Below are 19,455 nucleotides of genomic sequence, written 5' to 3' on the forward strand. Positions count from 1 at the left end.
AAGACAGCCAGAAATATTGGATTCTCCTTAATCTTGTCCAAGTTGAGAGGGAAGCCGACGAATAATAAACTCAGTACTGTGCGGACATTAAATAGTTTTAGAATTATTAATCGACGGGTACTTGAGATGACCCTTTATGTATTCAATATTAATCAATCCAATGTTTCAATCATTTATCACTGAAAAACAAAATAACAAGATCAGATTCACTCCAATAAAAATATAACTAGGCAATGGCAACAATTAGCATTATAATAATGATGTAATACCAATCTTTCTTTATTTCAAGGGCTAAACGTGGTTGAACGTCGCACAAAGAACATACATACATGTGATATAAATCTACAAAGCTTTTAAATGTAATTACTATAAATAAATATTTTATGATTTGAAAATGAACAACATTAATTTGTTCGGGCACATTAAATAAATAATATTCATTTGTTATCGGTATACTAAAATGTGATACATCCATGAGTTGATATTAATGAATTGTCTTTATATAACATGAAGATAAATAAAGTTATTGTGTTAAATAATCAATTGTCTTTATATATAACATGAAGATAAATAAAGTTATTGTGTTAAATAATCAATCTGAGCACATTTTCGCGTGGATAAAAGATGCATAATGTAAAATTTAGATAAAGAGCAGACCGTTATGACGGGCGGATGCGGTCACAATGGGCCATTTATATGACTTACTAATTCCATTTATATGACTTACTAATTCCATTTATAAAGCTTTATAATTAATTACTTACTTAGGCACGTGTGGATGCTGAAACCCATCGAAATGGGTGACTGAATTGAATATTATTTTCATAGTTTGATAAATAATTATGAAACTACGTAATTATTTATCAAGTCTTATAAATCCATTTATATAACTTAGAAAATAATCGGCAATCTCCGTACTCCTTCGTTGAGTCGGCCAATTGGCCAATCAAATCCCTCGTTACATATAGCGGTGTTTTACCTTTCATGGCGGCTATTGTAAACATAAAATGACGAGAATAAGTTTTATGCATGTTTTAGTTATCCTAGCGTCAATTTACTTTGCTAAGGTCACCGCTCCCCCTCCACCCACCGACCGGGTAGTTCTTTTCACAATTTCTTGCGAGTTTGCCGAAATATCGTGTCGGATGATGTAGGCCCTATGACACCGACGCACACAACTCGAAAACCGCGGACGGGAGTGGGAGGGGCTTGCCATTCAGTAAGACGACCTGTGATTGGCTGGCCGAAGCATCCTCGGGAATTTCCGGGCAGATGTACGAACTTTCCCGAATATTTAGTTCGTTAGATAATTCATTTATAAGACTTAGAAAATAGATTTATATAGCTACCATATTATTTACAAGACTTTATAAATCATTTATCAAGCTATGAAAATAATATTCAATTCAGTCACACGCTTCGAGGGGTTTCAGCGTTCGCACGTGCCTAAGTAAGTAATTAATTATAAAGCTTTATAAATGGAATTAGTAAGTCATATAAATGACCCATTGTGACCGCATCCGCCCGTCATAGACCGTTCTTGCTACAATAGTTCAAAATTAGATAATGAAAAATGTATATTACAAATTTCATTCAAATTGCTTTATGCTGGGCAAAGTTGTGACTGTTTAAAGATGTATTGCGGATCGTTTATTATCGTAGCAACGGCACTTGACAACCGCGACTTAGCCCCGATTATCCATTTTATCGCTATTTTTTTTTTTTTGATTTCGCGGGTGTTCAAATCCATTTAATTTAGTTTCTAGAAAGAGAATGCATGACCCGCCATACGTATGACACTTTCTCGGCAAACACCGAACCCCCCGACTAGTGAGCCTACGTCTTAGGCTATGAGCCACCGCGGCTTCAAAACACATCTTCAATGTTCAACAATGCCAAATTGTGCAGCCCTCCTTCGTCATGTCATACAAGCGAAAACACAAGTACAATATATAAATCAAAATATAATACAAATAAAACAAAAATAACAATTGTAAAATAAATTTTGTTGAACATATTCTATTGAAATTACCGTGGCTAAGTGAGTAGGACGCTGGCTCGCAAGCCAAGAGGTCGCGGGTTCGATCCCTTGTCAGTGGTGCAGGACGGAGAGCCTGAGAAAGACAGCTGTCTAGTAGTTCTGGTGGGACGTAAAACCGAGGTCCCGTGTACACATTGACATGCATGTAAAAGATCCCTTGGCAGTTGGAATTCGATATAAGAGTAGACCGTAGCGCCGCTGTCCGGGCAAAATTTCCCTCATAGCACACTGTATGGCATATGCCCCTCTTCATTAGCCCAGTAGCAGCAGAACAGTAGGACGTTAAACCCCATTTCATTTCACTTCTTTTTAAATTTCGTTTATATAATTTTTGCACGTGTAATCTAACATTTTAAGGGGTTCCTAAACCCTCGCGTAGATGCCCCATGGGTATTCTGCCATTGCCTGTCAGTGTTGCAGGAAGTAGGACATCTAGTCGTTCGGGTGGTACGAAAAATGGAGGTCCACCCATGTACTATTTGAAGTGCACGTGCTAGGTCCCTTGGAATTCGACGAAGAGTAAGAGGAACCGACGCTGTCCAGACAAAAATGTCCTTTATATCATACTCCATATTATGTCCTTTATATCATACTACTTTAGTATGTCCTTTATATCATACTCCATAGTATGTCATACTACATAGTATTTCCTTTATATTATACTACACAGAATGTATTAAAATATCATACTACATAGAATGTCTTTTATATCATACTACATGGCGTGTAGTATACCCGTGCCCATTTTGCCGATTTGGGCAGATAAAGACTTTGAAAATGCATTATGTAAGATTTAGATAAAGAGCTAGCCATTATCCATACAAATTTGTAATAGTTCGAAAATAGATAATGTAAAATGAATATATTGAAAAATTTCATTCAAATTACTTTTTTAACGAGCGAAGATATTAGCAATGTGTACATTAAGTGCAAACACCGTACTGGGTGTTCTAAGCTAAGCCTCGCTTCTCCATTTTTAAATTAAATCAAAATATGGCTGAATCGTTCTAATCTACTAAATATCGGAGATATCCGATGGCATCGAGAATTGATTATGGTCTTTTCATGTTAATAAATGTCTAATTAATAGTTTATATAACATTTCAGGCTCTTGTATAATGTATCTTTAATTAAACTCCATTTCATTTTCTCTCGCACTCTAAGGTGTGACAGTTAGAATTCGATATAAGAGTAGACCGTAGCGCCGCTGTCCGGACCAAATTTCCCCGTTGTAGCACACTGTATGGCGTATGCCGGTCTTCATTTAGCCCAGTCGGAACGAACAGTAGGACGTTAAACCCCATTTCATTTCCTTTCCTTTAAGGTGTTGAATACAGTTAGAAAACAAACCTGGTAATGAAATGGGCGATAAAAAAAACTTTAATCAGTAGCAGTTATAAAATAATTCAATTGAATTTTCCGATAAAGCTTCACTATGGCGCTTGCCTTCGCTTAATTATCTCGACAATGAAATATACAGTAACCCATTTCCCCTTTGTCACGTGCATAAACTAATCGTGATAATTGGTGAAGTTAATTCATTTAACATTCACCTTCCTCTCCTGCCAGACGACAGACTTAAAATGTCTTAAAAGACTCAAATTAAGTTATGCCTTGATTTAACAAATTAACATCGTGATTACCAACATTATTACGCACTGTCTTCACGCGGTTAGGCGCGAAAAGCATTCACAGTGGCGCTACCGTCGAATTTTATACGTAATCTAACGCCAATTATCACGTGACGGCTGTATTAGCGTAAATTCAGAAACTGTCAGTTTTCAATTTGCTTATTAAAGGTTAAATGGAAAATTCTGTTCAGCCATCAGTGACAATTCAGTCTATCGTTCGGTTGGGACGAATAACCGAGGTCGAGTGTGCACATTGGCATTCACGTAAAAGAATAAGAGTAGGCCGTAGCGCTGAGCGTTGTCCGGGTAACTAATAGCACGGAGGACGTTTAACCCCAGTTCGGTTGCTCGAAAGAATAGCTCATAGCTTTTTCTTTTAGCTACACTCGCCTGTTAAGCAACTACAAAGTGCGTTCAGTTATTACGCCTACTGTAAAAATCAAAATGTCTGACATAGCTTAAGAGAGAGAGAGAGAGAGAGGATGGTTGGGGGGGGGGGGGTTAACATCCACTCAAACAAACGGTCATTTCGGTACTAACATATGGTTCAATTTTAGTTCAATAATTCGCTTGCGCGTAGGGGTCTTTAGCAGTGATTGGAAACTCCTGAAAATGGATAAAACTCACAGACCTTATGATTTAAAGCACGTGCATTAAACCATGCGACCCCCCCCCCCCACACACACACACCAATAATAAGTAGAATATCAATATATTATTGGTACTTGTAATTAGCTATTGTAAGAATGTTACATGCACATATTTCATTTGAGATCTTAAGAATTACGTAAGAATGAAGAATAAACTTTCAATATGACATTAATATGATCATTGACATGAAATTGAATCACGTTAGTCCCTAAATGACCTAGTTTGTGTCGAGTGGACGTGAAACCCCATTTCTCCGAGAGGGATGGGGATGAGAGATTGGGAGGGGCCTGATAAGTGGAATAGTCTAGGACCCCTCTTCATCTAAATCCGATTCTGACTAGCTTACTCCACACCATGTTAAAAAGGTATCACACCTAATATGGATTCCCTTTTCCATGGATTAGAGGTTAGATCTATTTGATAAGGAGGCCAACATCAGGTTTGGGAAAAGGGTTAGGAAACGTTAGACCCACGGCCCGTGCTTTCTGTGGGGGATCTGCAAAGAACCCTCACCTCCCGATAACTCTAACCTGGCCAGTGCCGGGGCTAAGTTCGATCGAATTTCATAAATAAAATCAGTAGTTGTCGAAAGGCGCCCTTATCGCTGAGTTCTCAATCAGCCTTTTTATGGTTGTGCGATCAGTGGTAGAGCGATGGACCGGCAACTGCGAGGCGAATGGGTGCCGTCATGGATTCGATTCCGGCAAGGGTTAGGAAACCCACGGCCCGTGCTTTCTATGGGGGGATCTGCAAAGAACCCTCACCTCCCGATAACCCTAACCCACAATCTTGCCAACAATCACGTGCCCTAGCCAGGGCGGCCCCTTTTACTCTCCCCCTGGAAAATTTTGAAAAATGAACCCCAAATATGCGATTTGGTGGCATATCTGATTATAATCTCTGTCAAATAATATATCTCATAAATCGATTAATTTAGGCCAAAACCCCGACCTGCAAGTAATTTACAACCATCAACTTGTGAAATTATCATATCGTCATATCATTAATTAACGTATTATCATTGTATCGTCAAGAGTTAAGAGTCAAGAGAATTTTACTGGTCAAAAATGGGACTACATACAACATGATCACCATCGCTCCATGGCCCGATGGCCCAATCCGCTTCTGGCCCTAACCTTATTTACATATCAGCGAACTTGACGAAAATTGAGCTGGCCTTTTAACTTGAACAGATTAAGCCATGGATTAGGTGTCTTATAATATATTTATCAAACAAAACAACAATTCCCCCTGACTACCAGGATGCCCAGGGTGTATCAGATGAAAATTAAATGTAATGGGGTTTCCGGTTTAATGATGTTTTTCTGACCCAAATGGGTTAGTCAAGACAAATTGCACATAATTGCTCCATCTTCGGTAGAAAGCATCGAAAACAAACGATGGTTAAATTATACGTGTACTGTGACCCGATAATGGTACCAGTACTAGCATGTTTATATATAAGGCGGGAAAACAATCCCAAAATAATTTAGCTTTTCAATATAACATCTTTGATAGGCATTGAGCAGTTAACTTATTAACTGGTTAACGCATAAATAAGATTAACACGTTAATTAAGGCGTTAAAACTTTGTGACGTCATATATGCAAATTCGGCCGGAAAATCGTTATACCAACCCATGAAGGGACCTAGTTCATGAAAAATATCATCCAGAGACCACAGTGTCACTATCGCTTTAGTTACGTCTGCCGTATCGCGCGTCTCCTGTCGAAAAACCTTCGTCTCCATTCTCCGACTCAGAATCAAGGGTCAGGGTCGCAGGTACCAAATGCGATTTGTTTTTCCCGTCAAAATAGAAAACTAGGTCTAAATATTAAGGCCAATTGCAAATCTCGTCAAGGTTAGGGCACACCCAGCACACCCTGGCCAGAAAGTCTATTATACCAGCCCATTCCAGACTCCAGTGATTGCGTGGCGGCCCGTTAAAGCCACCGGCCACATACAACATGTTCATGATCGCTCTTTGGCCGGTCCAATACCCCCCCCCCTCCATATAATGTTCAACAGGAAAAGGTTTTTTAGACGAATTGGACAAAATTATTTTTTTCATTTTTTGTCCGACCGGCCCTTCGGGCGATCGCCCGGATCGGGGGCCCAATCCACCCCTGGTCAGGGTTAGCGCAAGCCCTGTTTACGTCTCGTGACCTTTGACACAATATTCTGTTGGCCTTAAAGTAGCTAAGTCCGTAACCCAATATCATCCAAAATCTTCGACATTGAAAGCACGATTTTTTTTGCTATTTAAATCAGCATTGGTGTGGTGATCTTACCTGGAAAATATGGGCTTCTGATATCAATATTTCAGACAAAATAAACATTTTACCATTGGTACACGAATCGTGTACCATAATGCGTTTCAGTGCAATTTGTAACAAGGTGCTCAAAGAAAATCATAGGTGGTACTTAGTTTTCACTGAGGCCTATATAATATATCGTCTGCAGTGAATGCCAAATGTTGACAAAAATTTTCAATTCATGATATCTTTGTAAATAATATACAGGGTTGAACCCTTTTTGACAAAATTAAACTTTTCAATTCATCATATGTGTAAATAGGCCTACTGAACGGGATTGAACCCTTTGTGACAATATTTATAGTTTTAATTCATCATATCTTTGTAAATATTGAACGGAATTAATTAAACCCTTTTTGGACTGATCTTCCTTTTAGAAATAGAACTTTCACATTATTGGTGGTTGCCACGGATTAAAAAGCACTCGAATGACGAACAGAGACTTTAATGGATTGAAAATATGTCCACTAGATTCCGTCTACCGTTAAAATTAAACCAAAAAGAGTTATCTCCCTTACTCCAAAAGACGAGCTCTCGTTAAATTGAGGGAAGAATAAGTATACCGTCAATCAGTGAAGAGAGTGATCAGAGAAGACGAAAAGTAAAGGAAAGAACGGACACTGAACATATTAATGGCCTTGTGTCACTGGTTATTATTGCGCTGTTGACGATATAGAACGTGTTGACCACGTGATGGCAGGAGTTTGGAACGATATATGTCGTTTTAGTGGATGGGTTGGCCAATCTGTTGGATTACCTGGCCGAGTGGAAGTTGAGAAAGTGATTATCAAAGAAGTAGGGATGAGGATCCCAGCTCGGGGGTTTATAAGAATAGCTGGTCTATCTGGGGCGACAGCTATAGCAATGGGCGCGTATGGTGCTCATGGTACGTAGTTTCATGAGTCCATGGTAATGTTATTAATTATCCTTTTGGCTCAGGTTGTTTTGGGGTTTTTTAACATGTACAGCCTGTAAATCCTGTTTATAAGGTTTCTTATGTAATGTTACATCAGATGGTCAGTGATTATGGTTACTTCCCTTGAACAGAAACACTTATATAAGTTAAAGCTACGTTCCCAGAAATGTATTTATCGGGTGGTTATTTCCAATAAAAGTGTGACAATTTTGGTATATATGGAAAGTTGAAATATCCAATCTTACTAGAAATATCCTGGATTCCCTGAAAAACACTCATGGAGCGCATACAGGACAAAAATGTACACAGGTTTCCCTAATCGACAGCCTGACGATTAGGAGTGTCTGCACGTGTGACGTCAAAGGTTGCACGCGGAGATTGAGCGCTTGATGTACATGTTGATAAACTTTTTGAAGAGTTAGACAGACAACACTTTCTGAGATAAAAATCACGGAAAAAGACGCGGGCAGTGGATAATCCGAGAATTTAATTAGGCTTCAATATTTGTAATAAATAGTCAGAAATAAAGATAACATCGTCTTGTGTATGCAATGAATTCTCCTCCGACTTCGCACCCATTGTGTCGTGTGACACAAACATGACCTCTTTTGATCGATGTTTTATAGCCAGCTATTCCCTGACAATTGCAATGTTTTGAGAAGGATTTGAAGCAAAATTATGATAAATTAATTAGATTGAATATGTTTTTAGTCCAGATATATCATCAAATCACCCAGCAGTTTGTACCCGGGAATGTATCTTTAAATTAAATGAAATGAAAAGTACCACTCGCAAGGTAATTTCTCGTCCTGCTGTTTAGTAAGATAGTGCCTTTTAATCACTAAGCCACAGCGGCTCCTTGTTAGCCATACCAGATAAGCACTATCACATCTCATTGTAATACTATTGTTCTTCTTGGTTGACTTCCCCCAATCCTCTTCCAAAAACCAAAATCAACGTCAGATTTTTTTAAATAATAAATCAAAATTTTGTTTTTTGTACTCAATTCAAAGTAGGCTAAAACAATGTAAACCAAACAATTTACACAAGCCTGGACATAAGGCACCCGTCACTGACTTTGTCAGACACAAATTATCACAATGTATATTATGTGCCTTAATATGTCTAGGTTTGATTTTATGATATTATCCTTGCATAGATCTATAAGTGTAAGGTGGGGTTGGGTGGTATATGCTTTAGATCACAAGGTCTGTGATTTAGTCAAGTGGCATGATATCGATTTCTAGAGTTGTACATGATAAGGATTAGGGTCGCCTGTTAACCGTGTGGGGCTTTCTCCAGATGCAACAAGCATATCATATGAATTACTCGGATAAAAATAATATATATGTTAGTCCCAAAGTAACCTGGTTCATGTCGAGTGAATATTAAATCCCATTTTTTGTCCTTCTAAAAAATGTGTTTTTTTAATTAAGTAACTTTGTAATATATTAATTTTTTATTATTCAGCATTTAAAGAAAGCGAAGCTGCTGAAAAGCTAAAAGTGGTAGGTTGTAAAATGATTTATTTTGTTTTTAATCCACTGTCAAATTAGATACATGTAGGACCAGAGCCAGCCTTAGGAGCTGCTTAATCCAGTTGGGAAAATTTTTAGGCGGGTCCCCAGCCAGATTCACAAATGGCAACCAATGTCTGTTTTAGAGGGATGATTTATTACAAGTGACCAGGGGGTTGGATGGCCGAATGTTTAGCACGTGCGCATTGTATCATAAGGTCTGTCATTAAGTTAACTGGCGTGGTTTCAATTCCCTGGTTGTACGTGACAAGGAATATGGCCCCCTGTCCAACCTCGTGGGGGTTTTCCGGGTCCTCCGATTTCCTCCCACTGCTAAGGACCCCTATGCTCAAGCGAATTATTGAAATAAAATTGAACCATATGTTTGTCATGAAATGCTGACTACAAGCAGGGAATCGAAACCAAGCCACTTGACTCAATGACAGACCTTGTGATTTCATGTGCATGCGTTAAACCACTAGATCCCCCCCCCCCCTTCCCCCATATCAATGTATGAAGAAAGTTTTAGTTTACAAGATTAGAATAGTAGACTACCCTAGGGCAGGGACGTTGCCTAGGACAAGCCTCGAAATAAACCACCTGTCACAGACAATGTCCTGTGCAAATTCAACCAATAACAACCATACAAGTTCCTCTGGTAACTGTCTTTTTGTCAGTCACAGATTTTCAGTTTGCTGCATCTTTAATACATGTAAATCTTCAATACATGCAAATCAAATAAAACGAAATGGGGTTTAATGTCCTACTGTTCTGCTCCGATTTAGCTATGAGGGAAATTTTGCCCTGGTCACGACTCCTTTAATACATGCCCAAGATAGAGTTCAAATTAGTCTGGTACAACTAAAATCGTTATTTACAAACCATGGGTTCCAAATTGGCCATATATTCCTGACATAGTCAATTTACACCCCCTTGTAAAACTAGCATATTTTTCAAAACCCCATTTTCAAACATGGCTACAATCGTGATGCATAACTATAAATTTCAATGACCTTATAATACATAATCTTTCCTCTACTTGCAGACTTATGATACAGGATATAAAATGCATTTAGTTCATTCTGTCGCTCTTCTCGCTGTTCCTTTAACAAGACGCCCTTATTTGGTAAGTACTGGAGCTGCAAGGCTGGGTTGGCCCTTGTGAAATAAAAATTTCAAAGGAAATATAGAGAGAGAGAGAGAGAGTTGTGCTTTTACTGAACTGGTCACAGACTAGGTCATTTTGGGACAATGGCAGTGGAAGGAAACTGAAGGACCCCGAAAAAATGAAATGGGGTTTAATGTACTACTGTTTTGCTCCGACTGGACTAATGAAGACGGGCATACACCATACAGTGTGTTATGATAGAAATTTTGCCCGGGGAGTGTCACTATGGCCTACTCTTATATCGAATTCCAACTGCCAAGGGATCTTTTACATGCACGCCAATGAATATATGGGACCTCGGGTTTTCGCCCAATCTGAATGACTAGACAGCTGTCCTTGTCAGGCCCTCCTGACAATCAAAAAACCACATCGGAATATCCCGTTGAACTTTTCTCTGCCAATGGAGATACTATTAATTAATGTTAAATCTAAATCATTTATAGTTCAATGTGAAATGAATGAATGTATGAATAAAATGAAAATGTAAAATAAATTTTATGAATTCTTGTAATTAAAAAGATCATTCGACAACAACACACCACCTGAAAGGAAATGACATCACCTTAAAATGAAGGTGTGGGAGTTGTTCATTCAAGATGCATTATTGAAGATTTAGATGGAGAGTTGATCATTCTTCTATTAGTTGACAACTGATAGTCTCAATTGTTGAGTACCATGGCTACGATAATAAACAATTATCCATTTTATTGTTAAATTTGAAATGACAAGAAGGTTCTAATCCATTGAAAATATATCCGCCATCCTATGGCCTTGATAGTTGATTATAGGTTTGTCATGTGAATATTTGTTTGAATATTTTTCAGGTTGGATCGTTGATGACAACTGGTTTAGTGTTGTTTTCTGCTAGTTGTTATTACCACGCTCTAACGGGTAACACAAGAGTACGTTGGGTCACGCCATATGGAGGAATGTTATTAATATTTGCCTGGTTAGCAATGGTTGTGTAAAAGTTTTATTTTTGAACAAGAGTGATCTCCCTTTATGGATTATCTCCCCTAAATTTAGTATTATGAATTAAGTCAAATTAAAATGTGTTGTTCAATAATTATGAAAGTAGACAAGTTAACAAGTATGACAATATTATACCAAGAATTAATTATTTCCTCTAGATTTTATTTCATATTGTGTAAATAAGTATGAAGATAGTGAGACCTCTTTTAAAGGGAGACAATCTTAACGTCAGAGGAGATAATGCAGTTTTCTACTCGCATGTCCGGTGTTGTAGTACAATGGACAAGGGTAAAAATGTAGAGCTTATCTGTATCTGTATATATACGATGCAGGAGCCACTTCTGACATAAAGCGTCGGGAGTGAGTGTCGTCTGCTTAGTTGCGGCCCTGGAGAGCTGCTTCGAAACTCTCCACTGAATTTAGCTATTAGAAAAGTTCGATGGACAGTCTCTAAATATGCTTTTAGTAATATTTTTATTTATTCAGATTGTATATTCTGATCGAGATACCAATAACAAACTAATGGGTACTTTATATTCGCTTGGCCGCTTCCTTTACCGAGAGGGATGACATCAGGCAAAGTTATTTAGCTCTCAGTATTAACTTTTTTTCTTCTACAAATTAAACTCGAAAACAATTTTTTAAATCATTAAGAAAAATTAAATGTGTTTGAAATATATCTGGATAAAAAATATTTTCTATGTAAATGGGTCCATAAAGTAGTACACGGCATAATATGAGTAAAATGCACCAATTCTGCCCAGATCAGTTTTTATTACTACATCTGATGTAGACAATGCATGTGTTATCATTGCCATAGGATGTGACGCCACAGTCATTCTCTACAGAGTTAAAGATTAAAAAACAGGTTGATATTTCATGTCTGAAAGGATCCCCCCCCCCCCATCAAATAGTGCTATAAATGTGTATTTGTCAATGAGCAATCCATTAAATGGTTTTTGTGCTTGTGATGTATAGAAAATAAAAAAAAAGGAAGTGAACAAAATAGGATTTATTGTCCCCCGCCTTTCGAAGAAAGCAGGGGACTATTAAAATGGGTTCGTCCGTCTGTCTGTCCGTCTGTCTGTCCGTCCGTCTGTCCGTCCGTCTGTCTGTCTGTCACACTTTTTGGGACACAATAACTCTCTTCCTAATTGAGCTAGAATGTTCAAACTTGGTGTATGTGTTTATTAGGTCAATGCCTTGATGGAGTTCGAAGATGAGCATTTTCCGCTTAGGGTAAGCAGAGATAAGCAATTTGATTGGTTGATGCTTTGGGACACGATAACTCTCTTCCTAATTGGGCTAGAATGTTCAAACTTGGTGTATGTGTTGATTAGGTCAATGCCTTGATGGAGTTCGAAGATGAGCATTTTCCGCTTAGGGTAAGCAGAGATAAGCAATTTGATTGGTTGATGCTTTGGGACACGATAACTTTTAATTGAGCTAGAATGTTCAAACTTGGTGTATGTGTTTATTAGGTCAATGCCTTGATGGAGTTCGAAGATGAGCATTTTCCGCTTAGGGTAAGCAGAGATAAGCAATTTGATTGGTTGATACTTTGGGGCACGATAACTCTCTTCCTAATTGAGCTAGAATGTTCAAACTTGGTGTATGTGTTGATTAGGTCAATGCCTTGATGGAGTTCGAAGATGAGCATTTTCCGCTTAGGGTAAGCAGAGATAAGCAATTTGATTGGTTGATGCTTTGGGACACGATAACTTTATATTTCATCTGTTTTACATACAGGTTTGATTCAGATGACTTTTTCTTGATCATCTCTGACTAATAGGCGAAACTGTGGAGATCTATTGATAAGCTATTTTTTTTATCATTAAGACTTTTGAGATGGTGAGAAACCATCTTCCAGTTTCACAGAGATAATATTATTATTATTATTATTATTACACTTTACATAAATATGAACAGACATATTGGAGCAAGACAATATTACATTTATGTAATGAAAAGAGATAACAAAGAGAATATACTTGATGAAATATATAAAAAAAAAATTGTTATTGTCACCCACCTTTGGACAAGATAACTTTGATTCTATCTGATAGAGAGTAATGAAACTTAGTGTATAGTTGATAATCAGTTTGATTGCTCGATACTTTTGAAAAAAAAATAAATGTGCGATTAATTAATATGTGTCATCGATTTATTTTGGGATTTCGGCGGGGGACATCAGCCTCACTGTTGGCTTGTTTATTTAGTGATCAGGAAGGAAGTTGCATTGTTTTGTTATTGTCTAAATAAAAATATGAAATAAATCGAAGATAACTTTTTACAAGATAATTTTGTGTTTGAATTTAACTGGCATTCCTGCCTGTCTCATAGAAGAGATGGAAGCCACGGTGGCTTGGTGTTGGTTGAGAAAGTTCTTTGGGACATTCCAGCCGGGTCTAACTTGGTCAGTGCTGCTCTAAGAAGCGCCAGAAAAGCATGTGGTCATTCAGATGGGACGAAAACACTTAGGTTTTGCGTATACAAGATCCCCTGACAGTTCGATCCTGTTGTTGGCTGCAAAAGTTTGTCAGGATTTTCCAGTCTGATTTCCCCATTTGTCATGGTGCAAAACGGAAAGCACAATAAGAGTAGACTATCGCTGCTGTCATAGCAAAATTCCCGCTCAGGTTAAGCAAAGTGATAAACAGATTGATTACCTGATGCTTTATAAAGAGTTATATGTGCAAGTAATTAAAATTACAGTAGATATCGCTTGTGTGGTAAATTTCATAATCTACTGCGATATCTTCTTGGGAGATATCGCTTTACATGAATTTGATTGATCAGTACTTTTTTTAATTTTCAAAGGACAGTTAATTTTCATTAAAAGTAACTTCTTTTTTTTATTAAAAATGAACTATTTTTATTTAATTGATATTGATGGAAACACTGGGTCAATATAAAGGATTTGCAATGGTTGAATTCCTATCAAAAAATGATGTATCACTACGTTGTAATGTAATCAGGTTCAGTAAAAGTGAAATCTATAGCAACGAATTATATTTATTTATTTGTGCATGTAAGATATATCAATAAAGACTCGAAGGAGATGCTCTATTTATTTAATTAGGGTATGTGGCAAAAAAACACCTGTCTGCTACAAACACCTGTAACAAACAAAGTGGAATATTTTTTATATGATTAATTTTCCTAAAAAACTTTTTTTCTGAAATAGACAGCTCTGATACACCTGTATCATTTCTGCTACTCAAAAATATCCCTTAAACAGCATTTTAAAATAGGCTATTCAGCAAGAAATTAACTCGTATATACCAGTAGATTGAATTATAAGAGTCATTCTCCCACACAAGTCCATGTTCCTGAAGCAATGACAACGAGTTTTGCAACATCTATATATAGCCTTGATAAGATGTACGGAGTTAAAGGAGCTAAATCGCTAATATTTGGGATCAAGAAATTGACACAAATGGATCGCATCGCATATAATAATGTAATATGAATGTATATAAACTATTTTACTTTCACTCGTTTCTGTTTTTACTCTTAATTTCAAATCGGTGAAACACGTTATGGTACAGGCTTCATTTACCAATGGTAAAATCTTTATTTTGTCTGAAATATTGGACATCAGAAGCCCATCTTTTCCCGGCAAAATCATAACATCAATGTTGATTTAATTGACAAATAATTTGTGTTTTCAATGTCAAAGACTTTGGATAGGCCTAGTATTGAGTTAGAGACTTAATAGCTACTTTAAAGCGAAATCAAGCCTTCTATTGAAAATGATGGTTTCATCCCACTGCTAAAAACCTCTACGCGCAAGCGAAATAAAATTGAACCATGTGATAGCCCCGAAATGACCTAGTGTCGAGTGGACGTTAAACCCCATTTCTCTCTATGCAGCGTAGTCTGAACTTCAAGGGAAGACAACTCTGCTTGGGATATTTTTATGGAGTATCTAGCTGGTGTGTAAAATAAATCTGTGTTCAGATGAGTATATCTAATGTTTGATATTAAAATGGGATCCGTGAAAGTATTTTGGGATCCACGAGGTCAAAGGCGCTCATAAGGGTTTATTGGTGACAAAAGAGTTCTGTTCTTGAGAACTAATCCACACGCATGAATGTAACTACACCAAACCTAATTTGAAATCGGCCAGTAATAAATAATGGGGGACCTTTAGCCATATCCGCGAAGGTCGTAACGTTAGTAACCGACCGGAGTTGATTTTTGACGAACGTTGAACTTGAAAACGGCTGACCCAAATTTAAATGCGTTTTGTTGGAACCAAAACGCGAAATATCGTACGTAATATACAGAAACTACACATTATACATACCAAATTTATCAAATAATCATTCATAGTCTAGGCGACCTAGGGGCTAAACATCGAAGAATACGAGGCCAGAAACCAACTTTCCTCGATTCACCGGCAACAACAACAAAAAACAAAAGAAGAAAACCAGCGGTTGCCAGGCAAGGAACGCCCATATTTTGTACGAGACGGATAGAGAACAAGCTAAAAAAAACCCGCGGTTTTCGTACAATCATGCGCCATAATCCAGGGAGTTATAATCTGAAATGCGCAAATATTGAAAGGGACTGAGATCTTTGGGATATAAAGATATATTTTAAGTTTCATCAAAAGGGTCCACAATCTTCGTATTACACAATTTGTGTAGGCCCCTACCGGAGCGGCCATTTTGTCGGGCAGTTTCGATTTTCCTGAAATTCAAACTCAATTTTCCTTATGGTGCAACGGTAGTATATTTAAACGGTTTTTAAAATCCGATCAAAATTGTGACCTCTAGAGGGTCCACATCCTTGATATGTTATTTTCACTCTGTGATATTACATACTTTAAAATTGTTTGCGTACGTAGGCTACAGGGAGCGGCCATTTTGTCTGGTAGTTTATTCGGTCCGATTTTCACAAAATTCGACCTCAACTATCATTATGGTGTAACGGTGATAAATTCGAACGGGTTCTTAAATCGGATAAAAATCGTGAAAATGTGGGCATATAAAAACTATTTCCGGATATTACCAATGACATTTTTGACAGATTTTGTGTTAAAAACTCGAATATAAATGGGTTCAAAGTTAACTTGATTCCACCTCCTTGTAGCACAACGGATTGTAAACAAAATATTGCCGCTTAAGAGGATTTTGATGCGTTTTCTTGATACACTTTCCCGCTAAATAACATTAATAATAAAACACGGTACGACGCGGCATCGCCGGATTACACCGAATTCTTGGAAATCAACAGCAACACGAGCCCACAAAGGATGGACGGGGACCCAGTGTCCAGAACTTTGAAAATCTGATGGGGGGGGGGGGGTCTCTGAGTCCTCGGCCCACCATGCTCACATCGCTTTTCCCGCAATAGGGCGCGGATTAAGGAATTGCGGGTCATAGTCCAAAAACTACGCAGAGATTACAGAGTTTGTTAAATCTTGAAATATTCAACGCTATTTAACATGCTATCGTCTAATTTCTAACCTCCGTTCATGTAACTTCTAACCTTAATTCATGTAACTTCTAACCTTAATTCATGTAATTTCTAACTTCAATTCGTGTAATTTCTAAATAAAGACAATGTATAATCCAACTTCTTTATTTGTTCAGTGTAAATTTGAATTCTATTTCATCTTATTTCTTTTATTTAGACGAAAAACGTCTTCTTCATTGATTCTTTACACGTTTAGAATTTTTACACTTCTGCCTAGCAACCATCATTATGAAGTCGTTTGGTGTCGCCACTGCGTGCTCATTTGGTGATTGCGCACCTGGTAGGGACCATTATGTTTATTTAAAATACAGATGTGACGTCACCCTTTGATGTTGGCGTACCATTATTTCAAATAATCGTACGGGCAACTTGCCAATCGTACCTTGTCAAATATTAGACTCGAGTGACGTATTTCACTGTAAACGCACGTGCGGAGTGTCTGTATTTTAAGATGTTTAATGGTCTCGAGCTGAGACATTGCGTAATATATTGTAAAAACCCTCGGACCTGACGGTCCTCTTGTTGTTACAATATATTACTTTATGTCTCGCTCTCGACCATTAAACAATACATAAACGACTCGCTCTTCGCCTGGTTGGTGATTGGGCGGAGTGATGAGAGAGAGAGAGAGGGGGGGGGGGGGGTAACGACCACTCGGCACAAACTAGGTCATTTCTGGACTAACATTTGGTTGAATTTATTTCAACAATTCGCTTGCGCGTAGGGGTCTTTAGCTGTGGGAGGACCCGGAGAAAACCCACGAGGTTGGACAGACGACCCTACTCCTTGACAAGTACAACCAGGAATCGATGGTGAAATTGAAAACAACATCGAACGTGAAATGGTTGGTAAATACTACTTCAAATAAAAGCCCAACAGCATTTTTTTTTTCAATTTTCTTGAAGACAGTTAAGCCATCAATAATATTTATTTACTGTTAATGTGTATTCTATTACTACTCGAACAAAAATGATAAACTTTTTCTTGATATGGTTCAATGATATAAATTTAGAAACCTCATACTGTAGGGATGAAACGGCCTTTTCGGGAGTCTGGGATAATCTGTTCATGTGGATAGCGATGGAGTTTTTATTTCTGATTCCTTCATTACACCGACCTGACTAACTTTATGGTAGTTTTTTTTCCAAAAATATTTTATTCAAGTTGTATAAAGCAATACCGAAATTCATAGATAGCGGTTTATCGTCCTACTTTTCTACACCATCTAGTCTAATGAAGACGAACTTACGGTGTGCCATGAGTGAAATTTACGGTCTACTTTTATTACGAATAACAGCTGCAACGGTTTTCGTCCGACCCGAACTACTAGACACTGTATATGCCTACAATAACGGCAACCTCCGCAAATCACAAGGATGGAACTAATAATGTCAGAAATATTATAAAGCGTAGTTTTGCCAGTGTGTATTATAGCTGACGATGTTATATAACCCATAGACATATATTTTTTTATGATATAACCGCTATATTCCGGCGTGGTTATCCGCCCCTTGTTATTGATACAAGACGAGGGTCTGACACGGACAGTGGCTAGTCGTTCGGGTAGTATAAAGAGACATATTTTAGAGCATTAACAGAATAATTTATAGATCAACAGTATATAAATAGTAATTGGCTTAACTGTAAAATAAAAATAAAATAAAATTCTCCAAATCCTGCACTTGTCTTTAAAAAAAATAACAAATGCTGTTTAGCTTATATTAAAAACAGTATTTGCAAACCATATCACGTTCGATGTTGTTTTCGTGATGCAGGACGGAGGGGCTGACAAGGAAAGCTGTCTAGTCGTTCGGATGGGACGAAAAACCGAGGTCCCGTGTACACATTGGCGTGCACGTAAAAGATCCCTTGGCAGTTGGAATATAAGAGTAGGCCGTAGTGCCGCTGTCCGGGCAAAATTTCCCTCATAGCACACTGTGTGGCGTATGCCCGTCTTCATTAGCCCAGGTTAGGAGCAGAACAGTAGGACGTTAAACCCCATTTCATTTCATTTCATTTCATTTCGATGTTGTTTTCAATTTTTACACTCCGCCAAACCATTCAACCTGACGAAGAGCGAGTCGTTTGTGGCAACATAATGATCCCGCTCAGTGCTCAATCACCAAATTGAGCACACGGTGGCGACACCAAACGACGTCATAATGATGGTTGCTCGGTAGAGGTATCAAAATTCTAAATTTGCTCGACGTTCATGATTAACATGTAAAGTGACAATGAAGTAGACATTTTTCGTCTTAACAATAGAAATAAGACGAAACAGAATTAAAATTTACACTGAACATATAAAGAAGTTGGATTATACATTGTCTTAATTTAGAAATTACACGAATTGAAGTTAGAAATTACATGAATTAAGGTTAGAAGTTACATGAATTAAGGTTAGAAGTTAAATGAACGGAGGTTAGAAATTAGACGATAGCATGTTAGAATTTTGAATCTAATATACCGCCATAATTTAAAGCATAAGGCACTCATTTTACCCGTTAAAAAGTGTATTCAGCCTTGACTCCTTTCCACGCGAATTTCAATCTACATGTGGAACCAAAGTACATCGTGATTTTCCGGCGTGGTTTCCCCTTGTCAGTGGTGCAAGACGGAGGGCCTGACAAGTACAGCTGTCTAGTCGTTCGGATGGGACGTAAAAACGAACTCCATTGTACACCTTGGAGTGCACGTAAAAGATGCCTTGGCAGTTGGAATTCGATATAAGCATAGGCCGTAGCGTCGCTGTCCGGG

The 19,455-nt window shown here is 37.8% G+C and overlaps 1 protein-coding gene across 1 annotated transcript; it reads left to right on the forward strand.

The window, feature by feature from the left end:
* Positions 1–7,181: 7,181 nt before the first annotated feature.
* On the forward strand, positions 7,182–14,708 carry LOC126820257 (transmembrane protein 256 homolog). Its single transcript, XM_050548097.2, has 4 exons — positions 7,182–7,524; positions 9,025–9,062; positions 10,117–10,197; positions 11,064–14,708. The coding sequence occupies exons 1-4, from the start codon at positions 7,332–7,334 to the stop codon at positions 11,205–11,207; spliced, it is 456 nt and encodes a 151-aa protein (XP_050404054.1). The 5' UTR covers positions 7,182–7,331; the 3' UTR covers positions 11,208–14,708.
* The last annotated feature ends 4,747 nt before the right edge of the window (positions 14,709–19,455 follow it).

The sequence above is a fragment of the Patella vulgata genome, chromosome 1 (assembly GCF_932274485.2).
Source record: "Patella vulgata chromosome 1, xgPatVulg1.2, whole genome shotgun sequence".
Lineage (NCBI taxonomy): Eukaryota > Metazoa > Mollusca > Gastropoda > Patellidae > Patella > Patella vulgata.

What these genes read in the sequence shown, in the direction of transcription:
- LOC126820257 (XM_050548097.2), top strand. Translation starts at nt 7,332, where the DNA reads ATGGCAGGAGTTTGGAACGATATATGTCGTTTTAGTGGATGGGTTGGC. An exon ending in GGGCGCGTATGGTGCTCATG is followed by an intron (nt 7,525 to 9,024) that starts GTACGTAGTTTC and finishes TTTATTATTCAG; the next exon opens with CATTTAAAGAAAGCGAAGCT. An exon ending in TAACAAGACGCCCTTATTTG is followed by an intron (nt 10,198 to 11,063) that starts GTAAGTACTGGA and finishes AATATTTTTCAG; the next exon opens with GTTGGATCGTTGATGACAAC.